General features: G+C 37.5%; 3 protein-coding genes and 1 pseudogene across 3 annotated transcripts; 1 reads left to right on the forward strand and 3 right to left on the reverse strand.

The window, feature by feature from the left end:
- Positions 1–1,439: 1,439 nt before the first annotated feature.
- On the reverse strand, positions 1,440–2,706 carry LOC121251008. The gene has a single exon (XM_041150292.1). The coding sequence runs from the start codon at positions 2,121–2,123 to the stop codon at positions 1,572–1,574; it is 552 nt and encodes a 183-aa protein (XP_041006226.1). The 5' UTR covers positions 2,124–2,706; the 3' UTR covers positions 1,440–1,571.
- Positions 2,707–5,822: 3,116 nt separating this feature from the next.
- On the forward strand, positions 5,823–15,922 carry LOC121251174 (annotated as a pseudogene).
- An 862-nt stretch (positions 15,923–16,784) lies between these two features.
- Positions 16,785–19,816, reverse strand: LOC121251179 (WAT1-related protein At3g28050-like). Its single transcript, XM_041150542.1, has 8 exons — positions 19,811–19,816; positions 19,186–19,544; positions 19,020–19,085; positions 18,728–18,841; positions 18,104–18,338; positions 17,818–17,976; positions 17,583–17,734; positions 16,785–17,072 (listed from the first exon to the last, which is right to left on the reverse strand). Exons 1-8 carry the CDS (start codon positions 19,814–19,816, stop codon positions 16,901–16,903), a joined length of 1,263 nt encoding a protein of 420 aa, XP_041006476.1. The 3' UTR covers positions 16,785–16,900.
- Positions 19,817–21,034: 1,218 nt separating this feature from the next.
- On the reverse strand, positions 21,035–23,763 carry LOC121251009 (WAT1-related protein At5g40230-like). The gene is made up of 7 exons (XM_041150293.1): positions 23,525–23,763; positions 23,339–23,404; positions 23,089–23,202; positions 22,190–22,430; positions 21,949–22,107; positions 21,726–21,874; positions 21,035–21,569 (listed from the first exon to the last, which is right to left on the reverse strand). The coding sequence occupies exons 1-7, from the start codon at positions 23,716–23,718 to the stop codon at positions 21,404–21,406; spliced, it is 1,089 nt and encodes a 362-aa protein (XP_041006227.1). The 5' UTR covers positions 23,719–23,763; the 3' UTR covers positions 21,035–21,403.

A 23,763-nucleotide genomic window follows, 5' to 3' on the forward strand; every position in this document is an offset into this window, starting at 1 on the left:
TCAGTGCCAACTCTCTCTCTCTCTCTCTCTCTCTCTCCCCAACCAACCCTACAATGGCTTCCCCGCAGCATTAGAACCCCACAAAACAATCATCGACCCAATCAGCTTTCATACCAAGGAGATTCGTTCAGAACGACCATATTCGTACCTACGAAATTTCCCATTCCACGAAACAAAAACAAGGTCCAGGAGGCTGGATGTCTGTTAAGATATAGACGTTAAAGAAGGTTCTGATCCAAATGGAACCTCCTTAGAAAGTTGATTGAACTCTTGGCTTTCACCCAAATAAGAAACAAGTCATCCAATCACATGTAATTATTATAATTTTTTCAAATTCTTACGTAAAATATAATAAACAATTTATCATAACCGCACTCAAGCTTTAATCTGGGGTTAAGTCTGCCCACCATCAAATCCATCAACCACACTCAGGCAAATCTACCTGCCCACTATCCAACATCCTCTCCATTATCCAGGCAAAGCCTGACTCAAGTACACATGAACTGGCTTAACAAAAGTCCCCTTTTGTAGGTAAAAAAGAACTTCAATCTTGTAGTCCCATAGGATAGCTTCCTCCCTCAATATAATATGGACACGGCAAACGGGGATTGTAGTAATAATACGTTACTTTTTCTCCCCTTTCTGGAACAAGTAACATAAAATCTTATCAAGAAAAGCCCAAAAAATATATCAAGGAGATGAGACACCTAAGTGTGCATGCCATATATAAGGGATCGCCAAAAGAATAAAGGAAATTGATGATTATAAAGCGGACAAGCTGGGGTGCAAAGCATACAATCCATCCAAATATGAACATTTACTTGTCAAAAAAAAAAAAAAATATGAACATAAACCTTGAAATGGCAAAACAGGATCGAAGAGAACCAAACCCAAATAAGGGATTTCAACATTCATAGAGCTGAACAAGAGAGAAAAGGTAGGGACTTCGGTGCAATAAAAAAACATCAATGCCAGACCAAAAATCTGCAGAGATGCAACTAGTTGTAAGTTTGGGGGCTCATTTCTTTAATAAAACACTCCAATAGGCAATACATTTGCAGTCAAGAACTGCAAGATGCCTAAACGTGGAGATAAATGAGTCAATGACTGAGAGGAAAACTAATGACCGACACAAAGATTTGAGCACCAAAAGGCACGAAGCAAACTAAATTCAAGAATAACCGTACAAGATCCTAGATTTCGTGAAAATAACATTGGAGCACTAGGCTTTCTGTTCTTTTCACTCTCTTCCAATGTGTAAGATAAAAGTTTTAGTCAACTACTATTTCCAATGGCCCAAGAGAAAAGCCAACTTCCACATATGGAATGGACGCAAAAGAAGACAATCTTCTTATCTCCCAAAGAGAATTTCCAATGATGTTCTCAATATAAGCAGAATGAATTATCAATCTAAAAGCAAGTAAGATGGAAGGGTCATATTCAAAAACATAAACTGCAAATCTTGTGACTATGCTCTGAATAGCACATATTATCAATCTACAGTAACACCAAAGGCACCACAATCATAAGGGAGAAAAAAAAGAGTAACACATAAAAACAGCCCTGAAACTTCATGCTTCTACCGAATTGCCGAGCACAAAGGAGAACAGTTCGCGCACCGGAGAAAACTCCACCAACCCTATATCCATAGCATACCCAGTAACCGGCATCTTCAAGTCCCGCAATACGCAAAATGCCTCGGCCATCCGAGTCTTCGGCACTTGCTGAGCAACCGCGCAATAAGGAATCCACGAGTCTTGTCTATACCCATCCGTTATTTCTATCCCTTCCCTCTTCATTGTATCGCACAATTGCGCCTGGAACTGGAGAAGCGACAACGAGGGCGTAGGCGAAAGAAAAAGCACGTTGTTTTCATCGGGAAGACTCCCAATTGAAGAGAACGATAGAGGCAAAGATTCTTGCTTTGAAGCAAAGCTCTTGACAACGTTTTCGAGCATCGGCGGATCGATAGAGGGGCTGGAGAAGAGGGTGATATGTGGACGGGATTCAATTTCGATGAGTTGCGTGCTGATTTGGCGACGAGCGAGCACGTTCCAGGCCTTCAAGACCTGGTTTTCGAGGGCGGGATCGAAGTAAAGCTCTATAGCATAGCCTTGTGACATTGTAATTGGAATCGAGATTCGGAAAGAAGAAGGGTGAATCGAAGAGAAAGGAGCACAACCCAAGAACCAAAATTGGGATCTCGAGATAACCCAAGAAAGGAAATGTAACAAGCGGAAATCCTTGAGATTTCGTGCAAGAATAGAGGGAATGAGAACTAGCCAAATGAGATTGAAGGGAAATGAGGCCTGAGAGATGAAAAATATGTGAGAATCAAAGTTGCGAACAGAGGTTAAAAAAACAAAACCCTAGAGATTTAGGGCAAAAACAGAAAAAATGAGAGGCACCCAGATGAAATTCAAGGTAAAAGAAGCCAAAGGAGTGAGAAAACATGAGGAAGAAAATGGAAGTGAGCTCAGAAATGGGCAATTATAGAAAAGGGAAAGGGAAGGGGGAGAGATTCTTAAGAGGGGTATTGACATATAAATGGGAAATTGAAAGAAACACCGACGGTGGGAGTAAAGTTCCAATCAGAAAGAGACGGAGAAATGAGAATAAAGGGCAATCAAAAGGATTTGCGTATTCCCCTGTAAATCACAGACTCACAGTGCCCAGCCCAGAGAGACAGAGAGAACTGCCACGAATGGTGCAGAGTAATTCTAATGGTTCTTGGTCTTATCTTTTAAAATACATAATTAAAATTTACTTTTTTTATTTTATATATTAATTTTTACAATATACTATATATATCAGTTTATTTATTTATTTTATATTATTAAAATATTATAATTTTTAATATCTTTTTACTTATTTCAAATATTTTTTCTAACTATTAATAATATCATCAAATCTTTTGATATTTATAATATTTATCTATATGTAATGTCATATAATTATATTCTATGTTAAATTAATTCAAATTTATAAATTAAATTAAAATATAAATAAATTCAAAAAATAAAAAGAAGAGATTACATAATGAAAACAAGAGATTAATTTAGCTTTAGATTTTGTCTCTCACGCTCAACAAAAAAGAAAGTATGGGAATGAGATGAGGATTTGAAATGAAAATAAATAACTTCTGAATAAATGAAGAAAATCAAATAGCAAGAGAAAGAAACCAATTTAAAAAGTTTAAAATGATGAATAGTTTCATCCACATCTAGTATGTTATTGTAGCAAAATGTAAAATAAATGATGAAATACATGATCCATTGGAGGGTACTTTAAGAGAATTTCTTTATATTTTAAAGAAAAATGTATCATAAAGTATCCATTGGAAGTGCTCTAAGTATTGGTATCCAATAACAAAAAAAAAAAAAAAGGAAAAAAAACTCAAAAAGAATAATGTTACGTAAAGACGGGGAATGTATAAATATTACATAACTATTTTGAAGAAAAAATGATTTCTTATTAAAAAATTAATTAGAAATTTTATATTTACTCACTTTTTCTAAAATAATTATGCAGCACTTATACAATCTATAATTGTAAATATCATTTATTAATTTTGTACTAACATCGTGCAATGTAAAAATATGAAATTCCTAATTTTGTACTAACATCGTGCAATGTAAAAATATGAAATTCCTAATATCATGTGATATGATATCAAGAATGTAAACGTTTCAACCACTTGCTAGTGATACCTCCAATCTTTTTGTTTATTTCCGCCCTTAAGAAAAAAATAAACTACACGTATTAATAAGATAAAATAAAATTTTAAAACTAAATGCACTATCAATAATTTTGAGTGGTACACTTGAGCGAGCTACATAGCATTTTTCTTCATGAATATCAATATAAAATGTGAGATAAGGGAGATAGTGTTATCAAATATATATATATATATATAAATATATATTTATATATATATATACCTCACAGCATAACTCTTATAACTCATCTATAGAACCTAAACTTCCAGGGAGATTAGTACAACAACCCACGGCACACAAGTTCTTACTTGGGCTACATACGGATAGGAAATGGGATAAACTGAACCCATTCCCCAATCAACCTCTACAGTTTAATCTTTGATGCAACTATGAATGATACTTTCATGATAATAGCAGCTGTTTGACGCAATTCAGAAGGAAAACCAATCCATATATAGGTAGGTGAAGCTACTGCAGTACAAGATGCAATTTCTCTCAATCTCAAATCAATCATTTTAGAAGGAGATGATCTTCTGGTCACAACAACCATCGAACATGCTGACATCACAATAAATTGACAAATTTCACCAATTATTGAAGATGTTTATACGCATTCAATTGCTCAATAGGCAACGGCTAATCTTATTATTGATAGTATATCCTTAACTACTGTTCCTACATGTATTCTCTTGATAAACAGTCGAAAGGATCCACCTTCTAATTATGTAATACCAACATTCTACTCTGTTGAGTTAAGGAGATAGCTCATCCTCTTCCTCAGTGAAACGTTTTGAGAAAATAAATATCTTGATATTCTCATAAATATTATATATTCAAATTATTTATGTAAATTATAATTTTTAATTATGTATAATCTTTTAAATTAAATAATATTTGTAGTTAGGATAAGTCTCACATATTTTTTTTTAAATGAATAAATATGAGAATAATAAATTTTATTTTATTTAAAAAAATACACTTAAAATACACCCTCCAATGTAATAGCATTACCCATCATTTATGTAATAACATGAAGGAAACCATCTCGAGATTCTCTTGCATTTAGGGCTGCAAACGAATAGAGTTGCTCGTGATCAGCTTAGGCTCGACTCGTATAAACTCGATTCGGATTCGGTTCATTTGATAAATGAGTTGTTTGTGATCACTAATATTGGTTCGAATATTAAACGAGTTAAATTCGGTAATCTCGACTCGGTGTTAGCTTGTGAACAAAATTCGTATAAACTCGATTTGATTCGTTATGAGCTCGTCACAATACTCGTAATATTTCTATATATATTGTTTTATTTATTTAATTGCTAAGGTTATGGTGTATTTTATTTTAATATGTCTTTTGTTTATTTTATTTTAGTCTTTTGAGTTTGGACTTTTTGTAGTTGATTTATAGTGTTTTATTTCTTTTGGACTGTGTGTGTGTGAAGTTGATGCCTAGCTCATTTCAAGTAAGAGCTGAACCCCTTTTGATTAAGCTATGCGTTTTGACCATGATAGAAACCCTAGAGCCCCTTCTTATTTCTCTCTTCTTCAATGCGCCGTTCCCTACCACCCCCCACCCCCTCTCCGCTTTCTTCTTTCTTATTTCGTCTTCTTCTTCTTTTGTCTTTTTTCTTCTTTATTCCGTCTTTTTTCTTTTTTCTTATTTCTTCTTTCTACTGCAGAGAATATGCACGCCGCCGCACCTCCTCTGTGTTGTCGTCCACCTCTCGCTGCTGCCGTTGCGTCTCGTCCACTTCCATCTCCCCACAACTCTCTCTCTTTCCTCTGCATCCGTGTGTTGCTGTCGGTGTCTTCCTCCACCATTGAACCCATGCCATGAAACTTGAAACAAGTATTCAAGTCGTGAAGTCCAGACAGAGTTGAGTAGCTCGAGCTCGTATAAGTTCGTTTATTTTTTGTATTCGAGTTCGAGCCGAGTTTGATCTTAATATATGTTAGGCGAACTGATCTCGATCAGAAATCTCTAATATTTTTCAAGTTCAAGTCGAGTTCGAGCAGATATATATGTTAATCGAGCTCGTGACCCCTAGTTCGAATTCGACTCGACTCGGTTCATTTGCAGCCCTACTTGCATTCTATCCCGAAATGGGCAAAAATAAACAAAAACGCGGTCGTAAACCCAATACGCCCGCCGAAGAAACCAAGGATTTCCTGTACACTACCGCCACAACTAACGACGTCACCTCTGCAACCTTCTCTGTCCCCGTCCCCACCACTGAAACCACAGCAAAGCCTAACGATCCCTCACCCTCCCGGCGAGGCCGCGGCAGTCCTCGCAAGGTCAAGAAAAACAAAAACCCACGCCCCAACATAGCGACTTCTCCAGAACGCAGGGCCTCTAGACACACAGAGCAAAACGGTGACTTCGCCCACCCAATGTTTGCAACGACAACGATGGCGGTGATTACTACCACTGCGGTCGTCTCGGAGCCCGTGAGTTGGGAGACCGTGGTTAAGGTGGTGCCTTCCATGGATGCTGTTGTGAAGGTTTTTTGTGTTCATACGGAGCCCAATTTCTCGCTGATGTGGCAGAGGAAGAGGCAATACAGCTCGAGCAGCAGTGGCTTCATCATTGGGGGTAGAAGGGTCTTGACCAATGCGCATTCGGTGGAGCACCATACCCCGGTGAAGTTGAAGAAGCGCGGTTCAGATACCAAGTACTTGGCAACGGTTTTGGCAATCGGGACCGAGTGTGATATCGGTAATGGGAAAGTGTGGATTTTCACTTGGTTTTGAGCTAATTTTGTATCTGGGTTTGGTGTCTTTCGGATCGAGTTGCATTTTTTAAAAAGATAATTGATGGCATTTTGTTGAATTCCAAGCTACAATGATATGCAAATGTTAGGTGATATTAAGTGTCACTTCTATATAATAACAATAATAATGAAAATGTAATCAGTTATTCATCAAGGAAAGGAGAAAAAGGGTGATTACTATCTACAATCTATCTATCAAATACTGCAGTAAATCCTAATTTGCACTTTTCTGTTTTGGTTGAAATGAACATATTAAAGTCGTGGGTGTGCCTCGATAGAGAGTGGAAATCAAATATTAATGGTTCATGCAGCCACAGGTCGCGTCCGTAAAGTTTTTGTAAGTTTTGTTGAATTGATGCTGAGCGATAATATTGGTGACTAAAACTGTTAATGGTTCATGAAGTTATGCTAATGCTATACTTATGCGATCTTTGTTTTTGGTTTAATTAAACAAGTGTTTAGAAATATGATTGATGACTAAGATTTTAGAAGAAATATTTATAGAGTATTGGTGATTCACTTGTAGAAAAAATGAAGTATTGGTAACTCATCTAAATATATTAGTTTGAATTCATGCATAATTTAATTGAAAGGGCGCTCTTCCCCCCCCCCCCCCCCCCCCCCCCCCCCCCCCCCCCTTTTTATGCTTCAGCGATGTTGACTGTGAGTGATGAGGAGTTCTAGGAAGGAGTTTCACCTGTGGAGTTTGGAGATTTGCATGCACTCCAAGATGTCGTAACTATTGTCGGCTATCCGATTGGGGGTGACATGATCTCTGTGACAAGTGGTGTTATGTCACGTATGGAGATACTCTCTTATGTTCACAGGTGAACAGAACTTCTCGGGTTGCAGGCTATAGTACTTTATATTTTGCCTTCTTTTAGACTTCTTTCTTTACACGATATATGCCTCCTTTTAATTGACATTCCTTCACTGCCCCTTGTCTATGACATGCTTTTTTCCCAGATAGATGTTGCAATAAACTCTGGAAATTCTAGTGGGCCTGCCTTTAACAATAGAGGAAAGTGCGTGGGCATTGCATTTCAATCTCTAAAACATAAAGATGTGGAGAACATCGGTTATGTCATACCAACACTAGTTATTATGCACTTCATTAAAGATTATGAGAAAAATGGGGCATATACAGGTACCTCAAGGTGCAGTTCTACCCCTTCTACTAAAAAGAAACCCTTAAATAATATAGTTAATAATAAATTTTTGTCTATTGCGACAAAAAGGTTACCATTTGTATATTGCCGCATCTATGAAATTTGATCAACAGCTGTCAAATGTGGACAATGCTGAACTTTGAGGTTATTTTCTGTGTGTCGAATTATTGAATTGGTTTCCATAATTTTAAATTTTTGGAATTTCAATATGTTAGGGTTCCCAATACTTGGAGTTGAGTGGCAGAAGATAGAAAATCCTGATCTACGCATGGCAATGGGGATGAGACCTGATCAGAAGGGTGTCCGTATAAGAAGAATTGAACCCATGGCTCCTGAATCTCAGGTTTTGAAGCCATCTGATGTTATCTTGAGTTTTGATGGGATTAATATTGCTAATGATGGAACAGGTAAATCCCACCCTTCCCCTAGAAAAGAAATGATAATTTAAGATCAGAATTCATTGTACCATTGTGTTCTATATTTTTTCATGCTTGCTTGATTCTACCCTTATGCATTGTTGGGGTCTCAAGAAATATATACTATGAGGAATGATAAACTTGCCAATGATAACCTTTGGTAGAAATACGATAGAAGTTGATGAATTTTTTTTTCAAAGTTTTCTAATGCATTGAAGGTTTATTTTATGTTCATTTGGATACACTGTCATGTGGCTGTCAAAAGTGTGACACCTATAAGAGTTTTGGATGCTTGCCATATCTCAATTTCCTGTCAATTGGAGATATGTTCACCAAATAATGGGTGAAGTTGAAAGTATGTGTGATTAGCTGGCAGTTGATGGTTGGGCAACTATCGAAAGTGATTTTTAAAATATCTCTAGTTTGGGTTCATACAAGAGTAAGAGAGGAATGCTAGAAATCGAACATAGGCAGGAAGTTAGCTTTAGCAGCGGCTAAAATATAGTAGCTGATTGAAATGATGGTCGTGTGAATACAACATTTGACTCAATTACTACCATGTCTTCTAATTAATTAAATGCTCCCCAGAAGATCAGAGAATAGCTGAGAAAAGGTTCATTGGGTTGATATGTGAGACCAACAATGCAAATGATAGCAACATTCAAAGCTTGTCTGAAGTACTTAGGCTCTGCACCTCGTGCTCTGTTGTATAAGTTGTGATTTGGAAGTTACATGGCCACTCCTGTGTTGATAACTATTAGTGTACTGTTTTTCTCGTCCTATATCTTTATTCCACCTTACCAAGGATAGATCATGTTCTTTAGTTTTTGGCAATTGTTTTAGCAAATCTAGATTTTCTAATGGTTAGTTTAAGTTTTACTTTTAAATTTCATATTGTCTGGTGAGAATGCCTATTAAGGATTGCTTTTCTTATTCCTTTTTAGTTCCATTCCGGCATAGAGAGCGCATTGGTTTCAGTTATCTTGTATCTCAAAAATACATGGGAGATTATGCTTTGGTAAAAGTTCTTCGTGATTCAGAGGTACTTGAGTTCAACATAAGACTTGCAGCTCACAAGCAGCTCATCCCAGCACACATCAAGGGCAGGCCGCCCTCTTATTTCATTATTGCTGGATTTGTTTTTACCATGGTATCCATACCCTATCTTCATTCTGAGGTGTGTATCTAAGTCTGAAACGCCCCTCCTATTTTCCTCTGATTCTGATTCTGTTTTCTTCATTAATTTTGCTGTATTTTTAAAGAACTGGATGAAATCAATTTCTTGGGTTTTTATATGCATGCACCTGTGTGACCTTTTATTTTGTTTATTCCAATATTTCCAGCTTGATGTGACTATATAACTCATATCCATTGATTAATTTGACTGAAAAGAATGAGCTGATAGGTTTTTGAATGAGATTAGATTCTGCAATTTATAAGTTTGAACAAAAGATTTGGCTAATATTTTGGAGTGTAAGATTGCTACACCTCCTAAATTTCTCTCTCCGTACACGTGCATATTTTCTTTTTCTCGTTGCTTCCTGAAAGTTTTTCCTCGTTAATGTTTGATGTGTTAACTGCTTCTTAAGTATTATGGTGATCAAGATGGGTTGTCCCAGAGAGGTGGTGATTGAATCAAAGTGTTTTATTCTGTCAAAAATGAGTGGTGGATTATTGTGAGTCACTGAGAGAAGCTGGAAGTCGGAACATGCAGTGTTACTGGGTTCATCTTCAACTCAGTAGCTTGGGAAGAAGGTGTATTCGGCAACTAGAGAAGGTTACTGCAATCTCACTACACAACGTTTCCCAAATACTAGAGGGAGGTATCTCGAAGTTTCTAAGTACAATCAGGGGGGAGGAGGAATGTCCTATGCATTCCGGAAGGAGAGAATGGTAATGGGTCTCCAATAATTACATATCTGATTTGACCTATGGACGAATACGCAAGCATACGTTTCATGCTTGTTTGAGTAATAGCAATGAGATTCCCAAATATCATGCTAAGAATAGCTAGGATTTCTAGAAGAAGATGCCATTCGTTTGATGAGAAATAAAAAGAAATATCGAAAATTCAAGTGGCTGAAGCTGAAGTAGCTACTTTCGAAGTAACAAAAAGAAAAGCAACAACTGGAGTGGGAGAGTCAGAGTCGAAAAGAGGATTCCTCACTTTTTTCTCTCATTCAAAACCGTTCATGAGGCTTTCATCTTGCACGGCTCCTAAGTTATAAACGAAAGAAGAACTCGTCTTCTTTCCTTTTTTTATTACCTTCCTCGCATATGTATAAGATAAGATCGAATCCATTCAATTTCTAAAAAGGATTGCTAATCCTTAACTTTTCGAGGAATCATTTATCAGTAGTTGTGAATTACCTATTTTTCTCAATCTTTCTGACTTGCTCCTACAGAACCAAGGTAAAAAAGATTATGAAATAGAACCATCTGATTTGATTCGTTCTCAATAGCCATGAGATGATCATCTTAGGGTGATTCTTTTGTCGACGGATGCTCTTATTACACTCGTAGTCTCTGAAGGATAAGAACCAACTATGTAACATCTACATTGAGAATTCAAGTATTGTATACGTCATTAGTCCGATCCTTTGTAGGAACTACCTGTAATAACGAACTTGCAAAATGAATCTGTTTATCATAAAGAGATTCGTTGTTCCTGACCCTGCTTCACCTTACTTGTTATTTGAACAAGTAAAAGTTATGTCTTGGTCCGAGTGGGTATAGAATTTCTCTTCTACATGTCCATGGAGTTTTGAAAAATCCAAACATCTCAGAGATAGATAGAGAGGTAGGAATTTATCGAACGAACCGCACTCCTTCGTATACGTCAGGAGGCCAACAAACTTGTAGTTTTCAGAGTGTATCTCTGACATGAACTTGATAGACCTACCACTAGCAGGGGCCCTGCCACTTGGTCTAACAATCATACATGGACTCATTTGGATTGTTTCCTAATTTCACTAGAGTGGGAAAGCCATTTTTTGAACGTTTGGCAAAAGCGGTTGGCTCGTTTAGCATCGGATCATTGGCATATCCTACTTGATTGTAGAGGTATTCAGAGTGGTAGAAGATATTTCAAGTTCGAGAATATGTGGTTGAAATCAGAAGGTTTTGTGGAGAGGGTCAAACAATGGTGGATGTCATATCAGTTCGAGGGTACTCCCAGCTTTATTTTTGCAAATAAACTGAAAGTTTTAAAAAGAGATCTAAAAGAATGGAATATACAATCTTTTGGCAATGTTGAGGAAAACAAAAATACCAAGTGGATGGAAATACAGGTGTTAGAAAGACTACAAGGGGGGAGACCACTTACTGAGGAAGAGCAAGCTCAGAAAACTTTGTTGGTCTCTGATCTTGAAAGGATAATCTTGCAAGAGGAAATGTCTTGGCGCTAGAAGTCAATAGCATTATGGTTAAAGGAAGAGGATCAGAGCATGAGGTTTTTCCATAGTATTGCAAACTCTCATAGAAGAAACAATCACATTGAGGTGTTGAAAATTGAGGGGGTGGAGTGTAGAGAACAAGTGGCCATCAAAGATCATGTGGTTGATTTCTTTGAGAAAATCCTTACTGAGTAGGTGGAGTGGAGGCCTACTCTTGATGGTTGGTGTTTAATTTTATTGAACCGGGGGATGTTGCCAGGATGGAAAGGGCGTTCGAGGAGGAGGAGGTATTTGATGTAGTAAGGAAAATGGTAAAAGACAAGGCTCCCGGACCTGATGGTTTTTCTATGGACTTTTTTCAAGAATGCTGGGAGGTGATTAGAGAAGATCTTTTGAAGGTGTTTCAGGAGTTGTTCTCGTTTGGAAAATTTGAGAAAATTCTTAACTCCACTTTCCTTGCCTTAATACTAGGGGTGTAAATCCAAACCGGAAAACCGATTCTACCGGTTTTGAACCGGTTCGGTCCGGAACCAGTTTTTAGAATGTGAAAACCGGCCGGTTCCGGTCCGGTTCCGGTTTTAGGATTTTTCAGACCGGACCGGTTGATAAAAAATATATATAAAAAATAATATTTGTATTATTGTATATATAAGTTTTATACAAAATATTATATATATATATTAATATATATAAGTTTTATATATTATGTATAATTATAAATTTTTATGTGAAATTTTTATATATAATTATATAATTCATATATGAAATAATTTCTTATTATAATTTATAAATTATTACATAAAATGTTAATACTAAATCACTAAAAGTTTATAACTAATACTAATAGTCTAATATAGACTAATGACTATAGTTATACTTATAATTAATACTACAAGTTTTTACTAAAAGTTTATAACTAATACTAATATATAACTTATTTATACCAATAGTCTAATATTAATACTATTATATAGTCTAATATATTAATAAAAGTATAAAACATATTTTTTTAAATTAGTTTTTTTTTTAAACAAATTTTTAATGACAAATTGTGAAACTTACATTTTAAAAAAATGAAAAAACCGGTAAAACCGGAAGTACTGGTTTAGGAAGGTAATCGGTGCGTAATCGGTTTTGGAAAATACAAAACCGATACATACCGGTTCGGTCCTAGTTTTTGTCTAAAATCGGACCGGACCGGATCGGACCGGTTACACCCCTACTTAATACCTAAAAAGGCCGGGGCTATTGAGATCACATATTTCTGACCTATTAGCTTAGTGAATGGAGTCTACAAGATTATCTCAAAAGTGCTTGCTAATCACTTAAGGGAGGTGTTAGGTAAGATTGTGTCTAAGTCTCAAAATGCTTTTGTGAAGGGTAGAGAGATCCTGGATGCGGTTCTAATTGCCAATGAATGCTTGGATAGTAGATTGAAGGCTAACAGCCCATGAATTATGTGTAAGTTGGATATGGAAAAGGCTTATGACCACGTTAATTGGGATTTCCTTTTATATTTACTGCGTAGGTGTGGTTTTGGTGAAAGGTGGATGAGGTCTTGGATTAGTTGGTGTATATCTACGGTATGTTTCTCTGTATTGATCAATGGCTGCCCAGAGGGTTTCTTTCAGAGTTCTTGTGGTTTGAGACAAGGAGATCCGCTATCTCCCCTACTTTTTGTTATTGTTATGGAGGTACTAAGCAGAATGATCTCGGCGTTGTTGGATAATGGGTTCATTAGTGGTTTCCAAGTTGGCTCTTCGAGCAGGGGTAGCACCACTATCTCTCATTTGTTGTTCGCGGATGATACGCTTATTATGTGCAAAGTTGATCGAGACCAGATGCGGGCTGTGAATGCATGTTTGCTTTGTTTTGAAGCAGTATTTGGTCTAAAAGTGAATTATGATAAATTTGAGTTGGTGCCGATTGGAGAGGTTCAGAATATTAGGGAGTTGGCTGACATGTTAGGATGCAAGATAGCGTCTATTCCTATGACTTATTTGGGACTACCATTGGGTATAGCTTCGAGGGCACACCCGATCTGGGATATAGTGATTGAAAAAATGGAGAGGAGACTGGCAGGATGGAAGAGAATGTACTTGTCGAAAGGGGGTCGGATTACTTTGATTAAAAGTACACTTTCTAATCTACCCACTTATTTCTTATCCTTATTCCCTATACCAGCAGGTGTGGCGGGTCGTCTTGAGAAGCTACAAAGAGACTTTCTGTGGGGCGGATTAGGATATGAGTTTAAATTTCATCTTGTCAAATGGGAGAAGGTGTGCCGTCCTATCTCTAGTGGCAGTTTGGGTATTAGAAACTTATGGTTGTTTAATCGAACGTTACTTGGCAAATGGCTCTGGCGATACATCAAGGAACTTGAAGCCCTATGGAAAAATGTGATCAATAATAAATATGGTGGTGTAAGGGAGGGTTGGTGTGCTAGAGAAGTTAGAGGGGCCCATGGAAGGGGGCTATGGAAGCATATTAGAAAAGGGTGGGAGGTCTTTCAGCGGTACACTAAGTTTCAGTTGGGTACAGGTGCCAGGATCAGATTTTGGAAGGATGCTTGGTGCGGTGACAGTGCTCTCCAAGATTTGTTTCCTATACTTTTCTTGATAGCAAGAGCTAAAGATGCTACAGTGGCGGAGGTTATGGGAATCGCTGGAGGGGGTTTTCACTGGAATATTAATTTCAACAGGGCAACACAGGATTGGGAGATGGAGATTTTAGCAGATTTTTACAATCTCCTGTACTCTTGTAGTCCAAATATCCAGCATGAAGATGATTTGTGGTAGATTCCTATAGGGAGAGGGGTTTTCACTGTTCGTTCCTTTTATAAGGTCCTTACACAAGGGCCGGAGATACAGTTTCCATAGAAAAGGCTCTGGCGAAACAAGGCTCCTCCCAAAGCTTCTTTCTTTGTGTGGACAACGTTATTAGGCAAGATCCTTACTACAGATAATCTGAGAAAGATGAGGATAATCATTGCAGATTGGTGTTGTATGTGTAAAGGAGGGGGTGAGTTGGTGAACCATCTACTTTTGCATTGTGAGGTAGCCAAGACTCTCTGGAATGAGGTATTTAAAAGGATGGATTAGCATGGGTTATGCCAGAATCCGTGGTGGATATATTGGCATGTTGGACCTCTATCTGACGTGTACATCAGATCAAAATGATTTGGAAGATGATTCCTACTTGCATTATGTGGTGCTTGTGGTATGAGCGAAATGAAAGGACGTTTGAAGATAAGGAGAGATATATGGCGGAGCTAAAAGTTTTCTTTTTTAGAACTCTATGTACTTGGGTCATTGCTGTTCCAACTATATAAATGGTCAAAATGCATTCACCATCATTGTTGTCCTTGTTATGATCCTGACTTTATTTCAATCAGTCGGTGTTTCTTAGCCCAACATCCACTCTTTGCCCTTCCCATTTATTGTCTGCATAGATAACAAGTGAACTGTGGATACTCAAACCTTGAGGTTTTATTTGTATGATTTGGTGGCAAATCAACGCTACACAAAGCTGAGGCTTATTTTCTCTTTATTATTTTTTGTATGTTGTGCCCATCATGTATGCTCTGATTGTGGAGTCATTTGTACATATAGAATGTCATCATATTTACTTATAAAGAGGGAAAAACTATGAAGGGACATATAGTAATCAGGAATACAATATTTAAGGGTGTGAACCTAGTGATGATTTTCTACAGCAAATGGGATCCTAAGAGAAGTAAACTTTATGCTTGGGTCTATAAGAGTGATTTCTCTGTTACTTCTAAACGCCTGGGTTTTTTTCACCATCTCCAGTATGGAAAGGGTTATGAATTTTATACTCCAGTCAAACTGTTGGACAAGCATCTACATGCAATGGCAGAATCGGTAGATGAACAGCTTGTTGTTGTTTCTCAGGTTACTCTTGTTGTCTCTCCCATCATCTTTCCCATTTCATTTCATTCGATTTCACCATATGTAATGCAAGAAACTCATCGCTTTTTTTCTCAAAATTTGTCCTAGGTCCTCGCGGCTGACATTAATATTGGATATGAGAATATTGTTAATACTCAGGTCTGGAAATACGGGCAAAGCACACATTGTGTTCTAAACTTGCTGAAATAACTTTTGAGTGCACTTCTTAACATGTTTTCATCTTTTGTATTTCTAGGTTCTTGCTTTCAATGGTAAACCTGTAAAGAATCTTAAGAGCTTGGCCAGCATGGTAGAGAGTTGTGACGATGAATATATGAAGTTTGAGCTAGAGTACCAACAGGTTCTGTGTCCCCCCTCCACCCCCTCCATGCCCGCTTGTGTATTCTCTTAACTTTGACAAGTTTTAAACTTTGTGCAGTTAGTAGTCCTACGCACAAAGACTGCTAAATCAACCACCTTAGATATTTTGACCACACATTGTATACCTTCTGCAATGTCTGACGACCTCAAAACTTGAGGGAAGATTGTGGGGAAGGTACAGAAGATTGCATCGTTATAAGGGGAAGGGTAGAACAAGATGCAGAAGATGCTACTCAAGTAGCTGTCCTTGTAGTTCATCTTATGCTTTGGCCCCGCAGAACTGTGCCATGGCCGTGGGGTTTGCATTACTTGCTTTAACGTTTGGATCTGAATTAATGGGCTTCAGACGTTTTGTTTTTACGAGTAGAAGAAAGTATGGAGATGAAGGTTTCCCCAGATCCAGAAACATCTCTTGATTCGCAGCTTTTTATATTTTGTTGGTTTCGAACCCCATCAATTCATACTAGAATGCGACAGATTTTGATTGACAAGTACTGTTCGCAAGGTCTTCATATGGCGTTTTGTTGACGGGGGAATGAAATTCAGTTTGCTTGTCCGCCTCCTGGTAAATGAATCCTGCTGTTTTGTCTTATCACCTGTATCATAGCCCCAGATGCAAATGTGCCTGTTTCCCTGGTACGACGCAAGTAACGTAGAAAACTTTGGGCGCCTCCTCCATTTATGCCAATCAAACCATCTACCTTGCAAAACCTGGGCTTCTCCATTTATACCAACCGAATTATTTACGTTGGAGTTAGATGTAAAGACTGCCGACGTCTCATATCAAGCAGGATGTTTTCACGCTAACTTTGCTGGTGGTGAAAGGAATAGGAACGTATTTGATAGATGCAGGTGTGTGCGGTACTGCTCCCTGTTGGGAGTTTGAATGAGACTGGAAACTAGGCTGATAGAAAGTGATCTCTCCCCTGTCTGCGGGTTTACCTTGGAGCAGGGATGGAAGGGTCCGGGAGGGCCAAGCAGAGGGAAGAAGGCAATCACGTTTTGATCCCCTGCATTTTCATTCGTAATGTAATATATGATGTGCTGTGATCAGCGACCGCTAGCAAATTCATTACGATTCCCTAATGCAAACTACGTGCTGCACAATTTGTAGCATGCTTTTTTATGCAATGCCTTACATTTTCTCTCCCTCTCTTTCAGTTTTATAGCTCTGCAATAGAGGGGCTTTTTGGGTGGTAGATGGTGATTCCAGGCTCTCGACAACATAGTCTTCTCCGATGTCTTCTTTTGCTTTTCCCCATATTACAGTGTAGAAGCCGATGGATATAATTGTTGCTCCTAAAAGACTGTAAAATGCAGAAAAAGTTGCAAAATCAATCAAATAACAACAGTTAACAAACTAGAGCATTTTTTTGAAAAAAAAAATTATTGAAGTTCTAAATTTTCCAAAGATGAAGATTGCTGGAAGAGATGTGGGACCCTTTGTTTTAGGGCCCGTTTGGATAGTGAGATGAGATGTGTTGAGATGGTTTGCGAATAGAAATAAAATTATTAGTTGAGATGAGATGAGATGAGGTTTTATCTCACCTCAGTATTCAAACAAGTCCTAGTGGCCTTGTGTGCGTTACAACTTGTTCTAGATATTGCCTTAGCTTTTTGTTAGTGGAAGCAGAAAGCAGAAGTTTTTGGCACTAAAGCTAAAAATATGACAGCAAACAAAAACCATGCAAGGAAATGAAGGACAGAAACGAGAGTAGCTTCTTCGAGCATTACGTTAGCTTTGTTGCTTTTGACGTTTTGGAATTTGAGGGCTAATCAGAACTAAAATAAGGAGAAAGTCTCATCTGTTTTCATACCTGCCAAGATGGAGAGTATCACCGAGGAACATAACACCCATGGCAACAGCAATGGCAATGGACAGGGGCTTGAACGTTGCTACATAGAGAGGCCCCTTCACGCGCAACGCCCATGCATGAACTGCATTGTTCAAAAATGACCCAAAGAGTCCCTAGACCACAAGAGAAAGGTGATTAGGCTGTTTTGTTTTGCTAATTACAGTACTCTATCAACAGTCTTGTGTTAGCTTCTTACCGAGCACACAACGGAGACCAATGCTATATTTGACTCCAATCTCCAAGCATTTGAATCTTTTTCTGCAATTATAGCTACAACTGCAGCTACGATGCTCACACATAAATTGTAAAAGAATATCACAGTTAGTTCGTTCGGGTACTCCTTCATAATTTGTGCCTGTAAGAAAACATGGTATAAGCTTCAGATTGATTTCTACACTATCTGCAAATCTCATTTGAGGTAGACATTGAAACATGTTTTGAAATTGGGTTTAAAAAACAAATAAACTGAACAAGAAATTCACCTGAACAATGTACCATAGTGGAACCAAAATGTATTCAGCTGTAAGTAGGATGCCACCAATTACCCAATTTGAATTTTCTGCGCTTAAAGGTTGAGATAGTGAAAGGGATGATGGCTGAGCAATGACGATCGGAGGACCTTTGAAGAGAGTCACTACAAATGCTCCTGATACTGATACTATGGTGCCCAAGATTTTAGCCAAACTGCTTGTGCTTCTCAGAGCTATCTTTTCCATCCTTTTAATAAAAAGCAAAAAAGAAAGAGATGTAGGAAATAATGATAAAAGCAGCTTACATAGCCAAAAAAGAAAAAGAAGGAATAATAAAACTTGCTAGTGGTTCACTTTGACTCAACACTTTAACTGATATGACTGCTCATCGATAGTTCAATACTTGCGTCCAAAGCGGTCAAGGGGTCATTTTCTCGGGGCAACCCTAAAAGGTAACTAGGCAGAACAGAGCATCAACCCTTGCTCACTGTCATGATTCAAAAAGCATCTCTCTTCAACGTTATCAGAAGGCAAACAGGATCTTGATGATATTTTTTTCTGGATATCCATTTGCTCTTCTAAGTTCTAACGCGTGAGGGTATTTTTGGTAACTACATTGAAATAGTGGGGAAGAACCTGAAAAGTATGGCAAGTATGAAGGTGAAAGCTGGCACCAGGTTGCTGATGGCTGAAGCAAGTGTTGGAGAGCTGAAATTGATGCCTGTATAACCCATAATCTGAGATGAACTCCTGCACCCAACCCAACAACAATTCAAATGGAAAAATAGAACTAGAATAGAAATCGGAATAAGAAAAATTATTGGGTTTTTACACTGATATAAACAAAAACAAAAACAAGCTCAACTGATCCAACAAAAATTATGGGTTTGTTTTGTAGATCATAGCTGCATGTGTAAAATTACTGTACCCAATGAGTCCAAGAAAGCCAATTTTCGACATTATGGAAAAATTAAGTGGAGGAAGCACTCTTGATCTGCAGAGACATACGAACAGGAACACAGAAACAATTAGCCCATGTCCAATTCACCTTTTTGATATTAATGGTAGAGAGAGAGAGAGAGAGAGAGAGAGACCTTCGGGAGACAAAGGGTGCAGGAAGGAGGACAATAGCAGCAATAGCATAAGCATAAACAACAAAGACATGGTAGCTCATCCCTTTCAACGTGGCTGCCTTGAAGAGTGTGTTTAGGCCCACGTTGGTGCACTCCATGGTCACCATGGCCGTGAATGGCAGCGCATCCTTGTAGCAATGCCCCCAACCATCTCTCTCTCTCTCCACTAGAACACAGGCTCGGAAAGACAAACAGGGTAAGTTGTTAGTGCTAAGAACTTGGATAAATGCAAGAGTGGGGGCGGAACTATCGTTGGTCGCTCTTCTCTTGACAACGAGAGGGGATTGCTTGTTTGGTACTTGACAAAAAGGAGGGTATTGCTACTTTATTATCGCTGCCAATAATGATTTACATTAATTGGTTGTTTAAGACGTTTTTTTTAATTGTTTTTGGGCAAATGGAAGTGTGAAAAGGATCTCCCCAATTATATATTAACCTGTCAACTTTCTTTCGTGTGAGATTATCAAAGTCATAAAGTCAATCAAGAGCAGGGAAAACTAGATAGTATGTGTACATCACTAAGCAACGGTTTTTGTTGCTTCCAGGTAACTACCAAATGAGAATTTTGTGCAAAATTTTTATATACCGTCATTTTTGTATATTATTTGTGCACTTCGTTAAAGTAATTGGCTGCTTTATTTTTTTAATATAAAATAATTATTTTTACTAATTATATTAATAGAGTGTACAAAGAACATGTAAAAGTAACTATATGTAGTAAAACTCTAAAAAAAATTACAAACATACGTAGTTTGATCCAAAATATTAAAATATCTTTTTTTATTATAAAGTAAAGTTTATAAACTTAATTTTCTAAGATATTTTTTAAATTTAATATTTTAAATCACTTAAAATAATAAAAAAATGTTTAATTCATAAAGAGATTATTAGACGTTGTATATCAAATTTAAATTTATTTTTTACTGTAAAAAATATCTTACATATGGCATCAAGTTGTAAAATTCCATATTTTCTGAGGTCTCTTGGTCGAGACTTTCTAGAGGCAAAGGAGCCGTAAAAATTTAGCATTGCTCTGTTCAATTCCTCTCTCTCTCTCTCTCTCTCTCTCTCTCTCTCTCCCCCTCTCTCCGTCTACCTGTCATCGCTTTTCAAAGAGTGGATTGAAAACGGTGGCTGCCAAACAAAACAAGTGACATCGTATATCTTGTCAAACTCACTTTATCATTATGCTATAACGCATCATCCTATTCTTTCCGCTCTATTCTACCGCTTCACTCTATCGCTTTGATTTTTTAATTTTTTATTTGATAATTAAAAAAATATTTCTTAATAATATTATGATTTTTTTATTCTTTTAAAAATATTTAAAAGTATTGAAAAATACATATATGAAAAACCAAAATAAATAAAATAAAATCCTATAACTAATGGTAGCTTCCAACGGTGGCCGGGAGCGGTGGCTATAGCATGCTCCTTACTGATATATTGTTCCAAAAGCTTTAATTATTGATATAAAAAAAAGGCCACTATCCAATAAGTGCGATTGGATACACAATACCTAAATCATTGGCCACAAACATGATTGTCAAAAACCATTTAATAATGTACCTACACTCATAGAGTACACAAGCGCTGTGTAATTATTTTGAAAAATAGTAAATCCTCTATTAAAAAATTATTACTATTTTTTTTAATAAATCCCGAATTTACTCATTTTTTTCAAAGAGATTGCACAATACTTATATATTTCACAACTGTAAATATCATTCTCAGAACCATTTGTGCTGTGTCTTAAGTACGATAAATACAAGTTTTGTTTCATGCAGCAGTGTGACTAATCTGCACGATCTAAAAATCATTCAGGGGTAACTGGGACCCCAGCAATAACTAGTCTTCAAGTTAGATCAGCAAGAGATTATGACACAGAAATTCAGGCCATCTTTTGTCTTGGTTGGCCACTAACTATAGATTAAAAGACTGGCTCAACGCATGATTAATTGGTTATTGTCCTAAGTTACATACTATTTAATTCTATAATTTCTGGAGAAAAGGAAGAATGATCAAATGGTTGCAAGCATTGACCATATAGCTATCTACCAATAAATGCCTGGCCTTGGGACTTTTGCCTTGCTCTGAACTTGAAATACCTTTGAGGTATTAGATTGCGAGTAGGCGCTGAACAATCTTTAACCAGCAAGCATTCATCTGTATACATCCATTACATGCCTTCAACCTTGTATCTTTGCAGCAAAGGGGTCTTTCCATTCCATGAGGGTCCCAAGCTACCAAAGCCACAATCCTCACACATTTCTTCTTCTTCTTCTCCTGCTTTTCCCCATAAAACAGCATAAAACCCAATTGATATTATTACTGCTCCAACAACACTGCAACAGCATTAAGATTTAGAAAAAACAACTGAACTGTGAAGAGATATACACAAGCTACTAAAAGCAAATTGCAGTTGCTGCTTTGAACTGATTTAAATGCTCAACTCCCAAAAATTGATAAGAAAAAAAGTAATGAGAGAGAGGATTCTGTACCTCCCAAGATAGAGAGCATCTCCAAGGAATATTACACCCATAGCAGCTGCAATAGCAATCGACAACGGCTTGAAGATTGATATATACACAGGCCCCTTCAAGCGAAGTCCCCAGGAGTGAACAACAGTTGCGAAGGTTAAAGAAAATCCCTGCTCACAGAGAATTCCTCAGGTCAGACATTACCAAAAGGCTGCTTTGCCATGGTAGTCCATTAGTTTCTTACCGAGTATACAATGGCAACCAGTGCTATATCAGGTTTTAGTCTCCAATCGCTCATGTTTGCTTCTGCCATTAAAGATACTGGTGCAGATATAATTGTCCCACACAAGTTGTATAAGAAGACCACAATTATCTCCGATGGATACATTTTCATAACTTGAGTCTGTAAAAAACGCTGCAAAATCTGAATCTAGCTTCTTTGAATTGTAGAAGAGTAGTACAATACTCAAGACGGTGGAAAGTACCTGAACAATGTACCAGATTGAAACAAGAAGGTACTCAAGAGCAATTAAAAGCCCACCTATCACCCAATTCGTTTGTGATGAGCCCAGACTAAATCGAAGTGAAAGGGATGGTGATTGAGATGAGATCGATATGAGTGTGGGGCCCTCATAGAGAACCACTACAAGTGCACCTGATATTGATACTACAGTGCCCACGACTTTAACCAGAGTACTTGCCCTTCTCAAAGCTAACTGTTCCATCCTTTTCGAAGCACCCATTTAAGGTTAAGAGGAGAGGAAATAGAAAGTTCAGATGACAGTTACCAACAAGAAATGGATTAAGCAAACTCAGTGACTAAAGAACTGACTTCATGGACCTTCTCATTTGCATGATTAACAACAATCAAACCATAATAATGCATCTAGTACTACACATCTATGAGAAGGGTTAAAGATTAAAACATAATAAAAGAACAATCACTCAGAAATACACGAAGTAGGAGAATGAAAAGTATGATTACCTACATCATATTTCATTACCAGTCCATTTTGTAATTCTTAGTGCCCCACATCGTCCCAAAACAAATCATGCAGTGCCATCACAATGCCTAATTAAAGATCATTCTATGATATGTATCTTTACAATCAACCAATCAAACGAATTCGTGCATCAAAAGCAACTTTAATAGGGAGCAAAAAAATGCCTGCACATACAAACTATCAATATGCCGCTCCTAATGACTTTCGCAAGGAATAGGCTTTTTCCATAATAATCATTGAAATGACCGATGATTTAAAAACTCCCCTCCACTAACCACAAGCCCGCACTTAAGAGACTTATTACATAAAATACAAGCAACAATATTATCTATACAAACTAAAATGTAACTCCAAGCAACAGTAAGAAAGAATGGAGAAACCTGAATATGACAGCAAGTATGAAAGTAAAAGCCGGTGTGAGGTTGCTGACAGCTGAAGCCAGAGTCGGCGAACTGTATTCTATGCCTTTGTATCCACATATCGTAGATAGATACCTGCCCTAATTACATTGGTCATCCAACATAAGAAAAAGGATTCCCTTTTTTGTCTCTTCTTCCCGTTTTTCATATCCCCAAATCTCAAAAGAAAGAAAGAAAAACTAGAACTGCTTCCTGTGAATCATTTTCTTACCCAAGCATACCGAGGAGGAAAATTCTATAGAGGAGGGACCACTCCAACGTAGGAAGCCCAGTCGTTCTATATGCATCAGATCAGAACCAGTAAGAACAAATATTCTAATATGTATTTCCAATTGGCTCTATGAGAAATTATTGTATGTATTATGCAGAGCGTAGAGAATCAGGTTAAGAGACAGACCGGCCAAAGATGAAGGCCAAGGGGAGGAGAACAAGGGTAGATACGGCGTAGGAGTAAGCAGTGAAGACTTGGTAACTCAAACCTTGCAGAGTGGCTGCTTTGAAGAGGACGTTTAAGACGACATTGGTGCACTCAGAAGTAACCATGGCTAAAAATGGCAGAACATCCTTGTAAAAATAGCTGCTCCCTGCCATCTCTCTGATCTCTCTCTCAATTTACTTGTTTCTCTGCAGCATCCT

This window comes from Juglans microcarpa x Juglans regia, chromosome 2D (genome assembly GCF_004785595.1).
Source record: "Juglans microcarpa x Juglans regia isolate MS1-56 chromosome 2D, Jm3101_v1.0, whole genome shotgun sequence".
Classification (NCBI taxonomy): domain Eukaryota; kingdom Viridiplantae; phylum Streptophyta; class Magnoliopsida; order Fagales; family Juglandaceae; genus Juglans; species Juglans microcarpa x Juglans regia.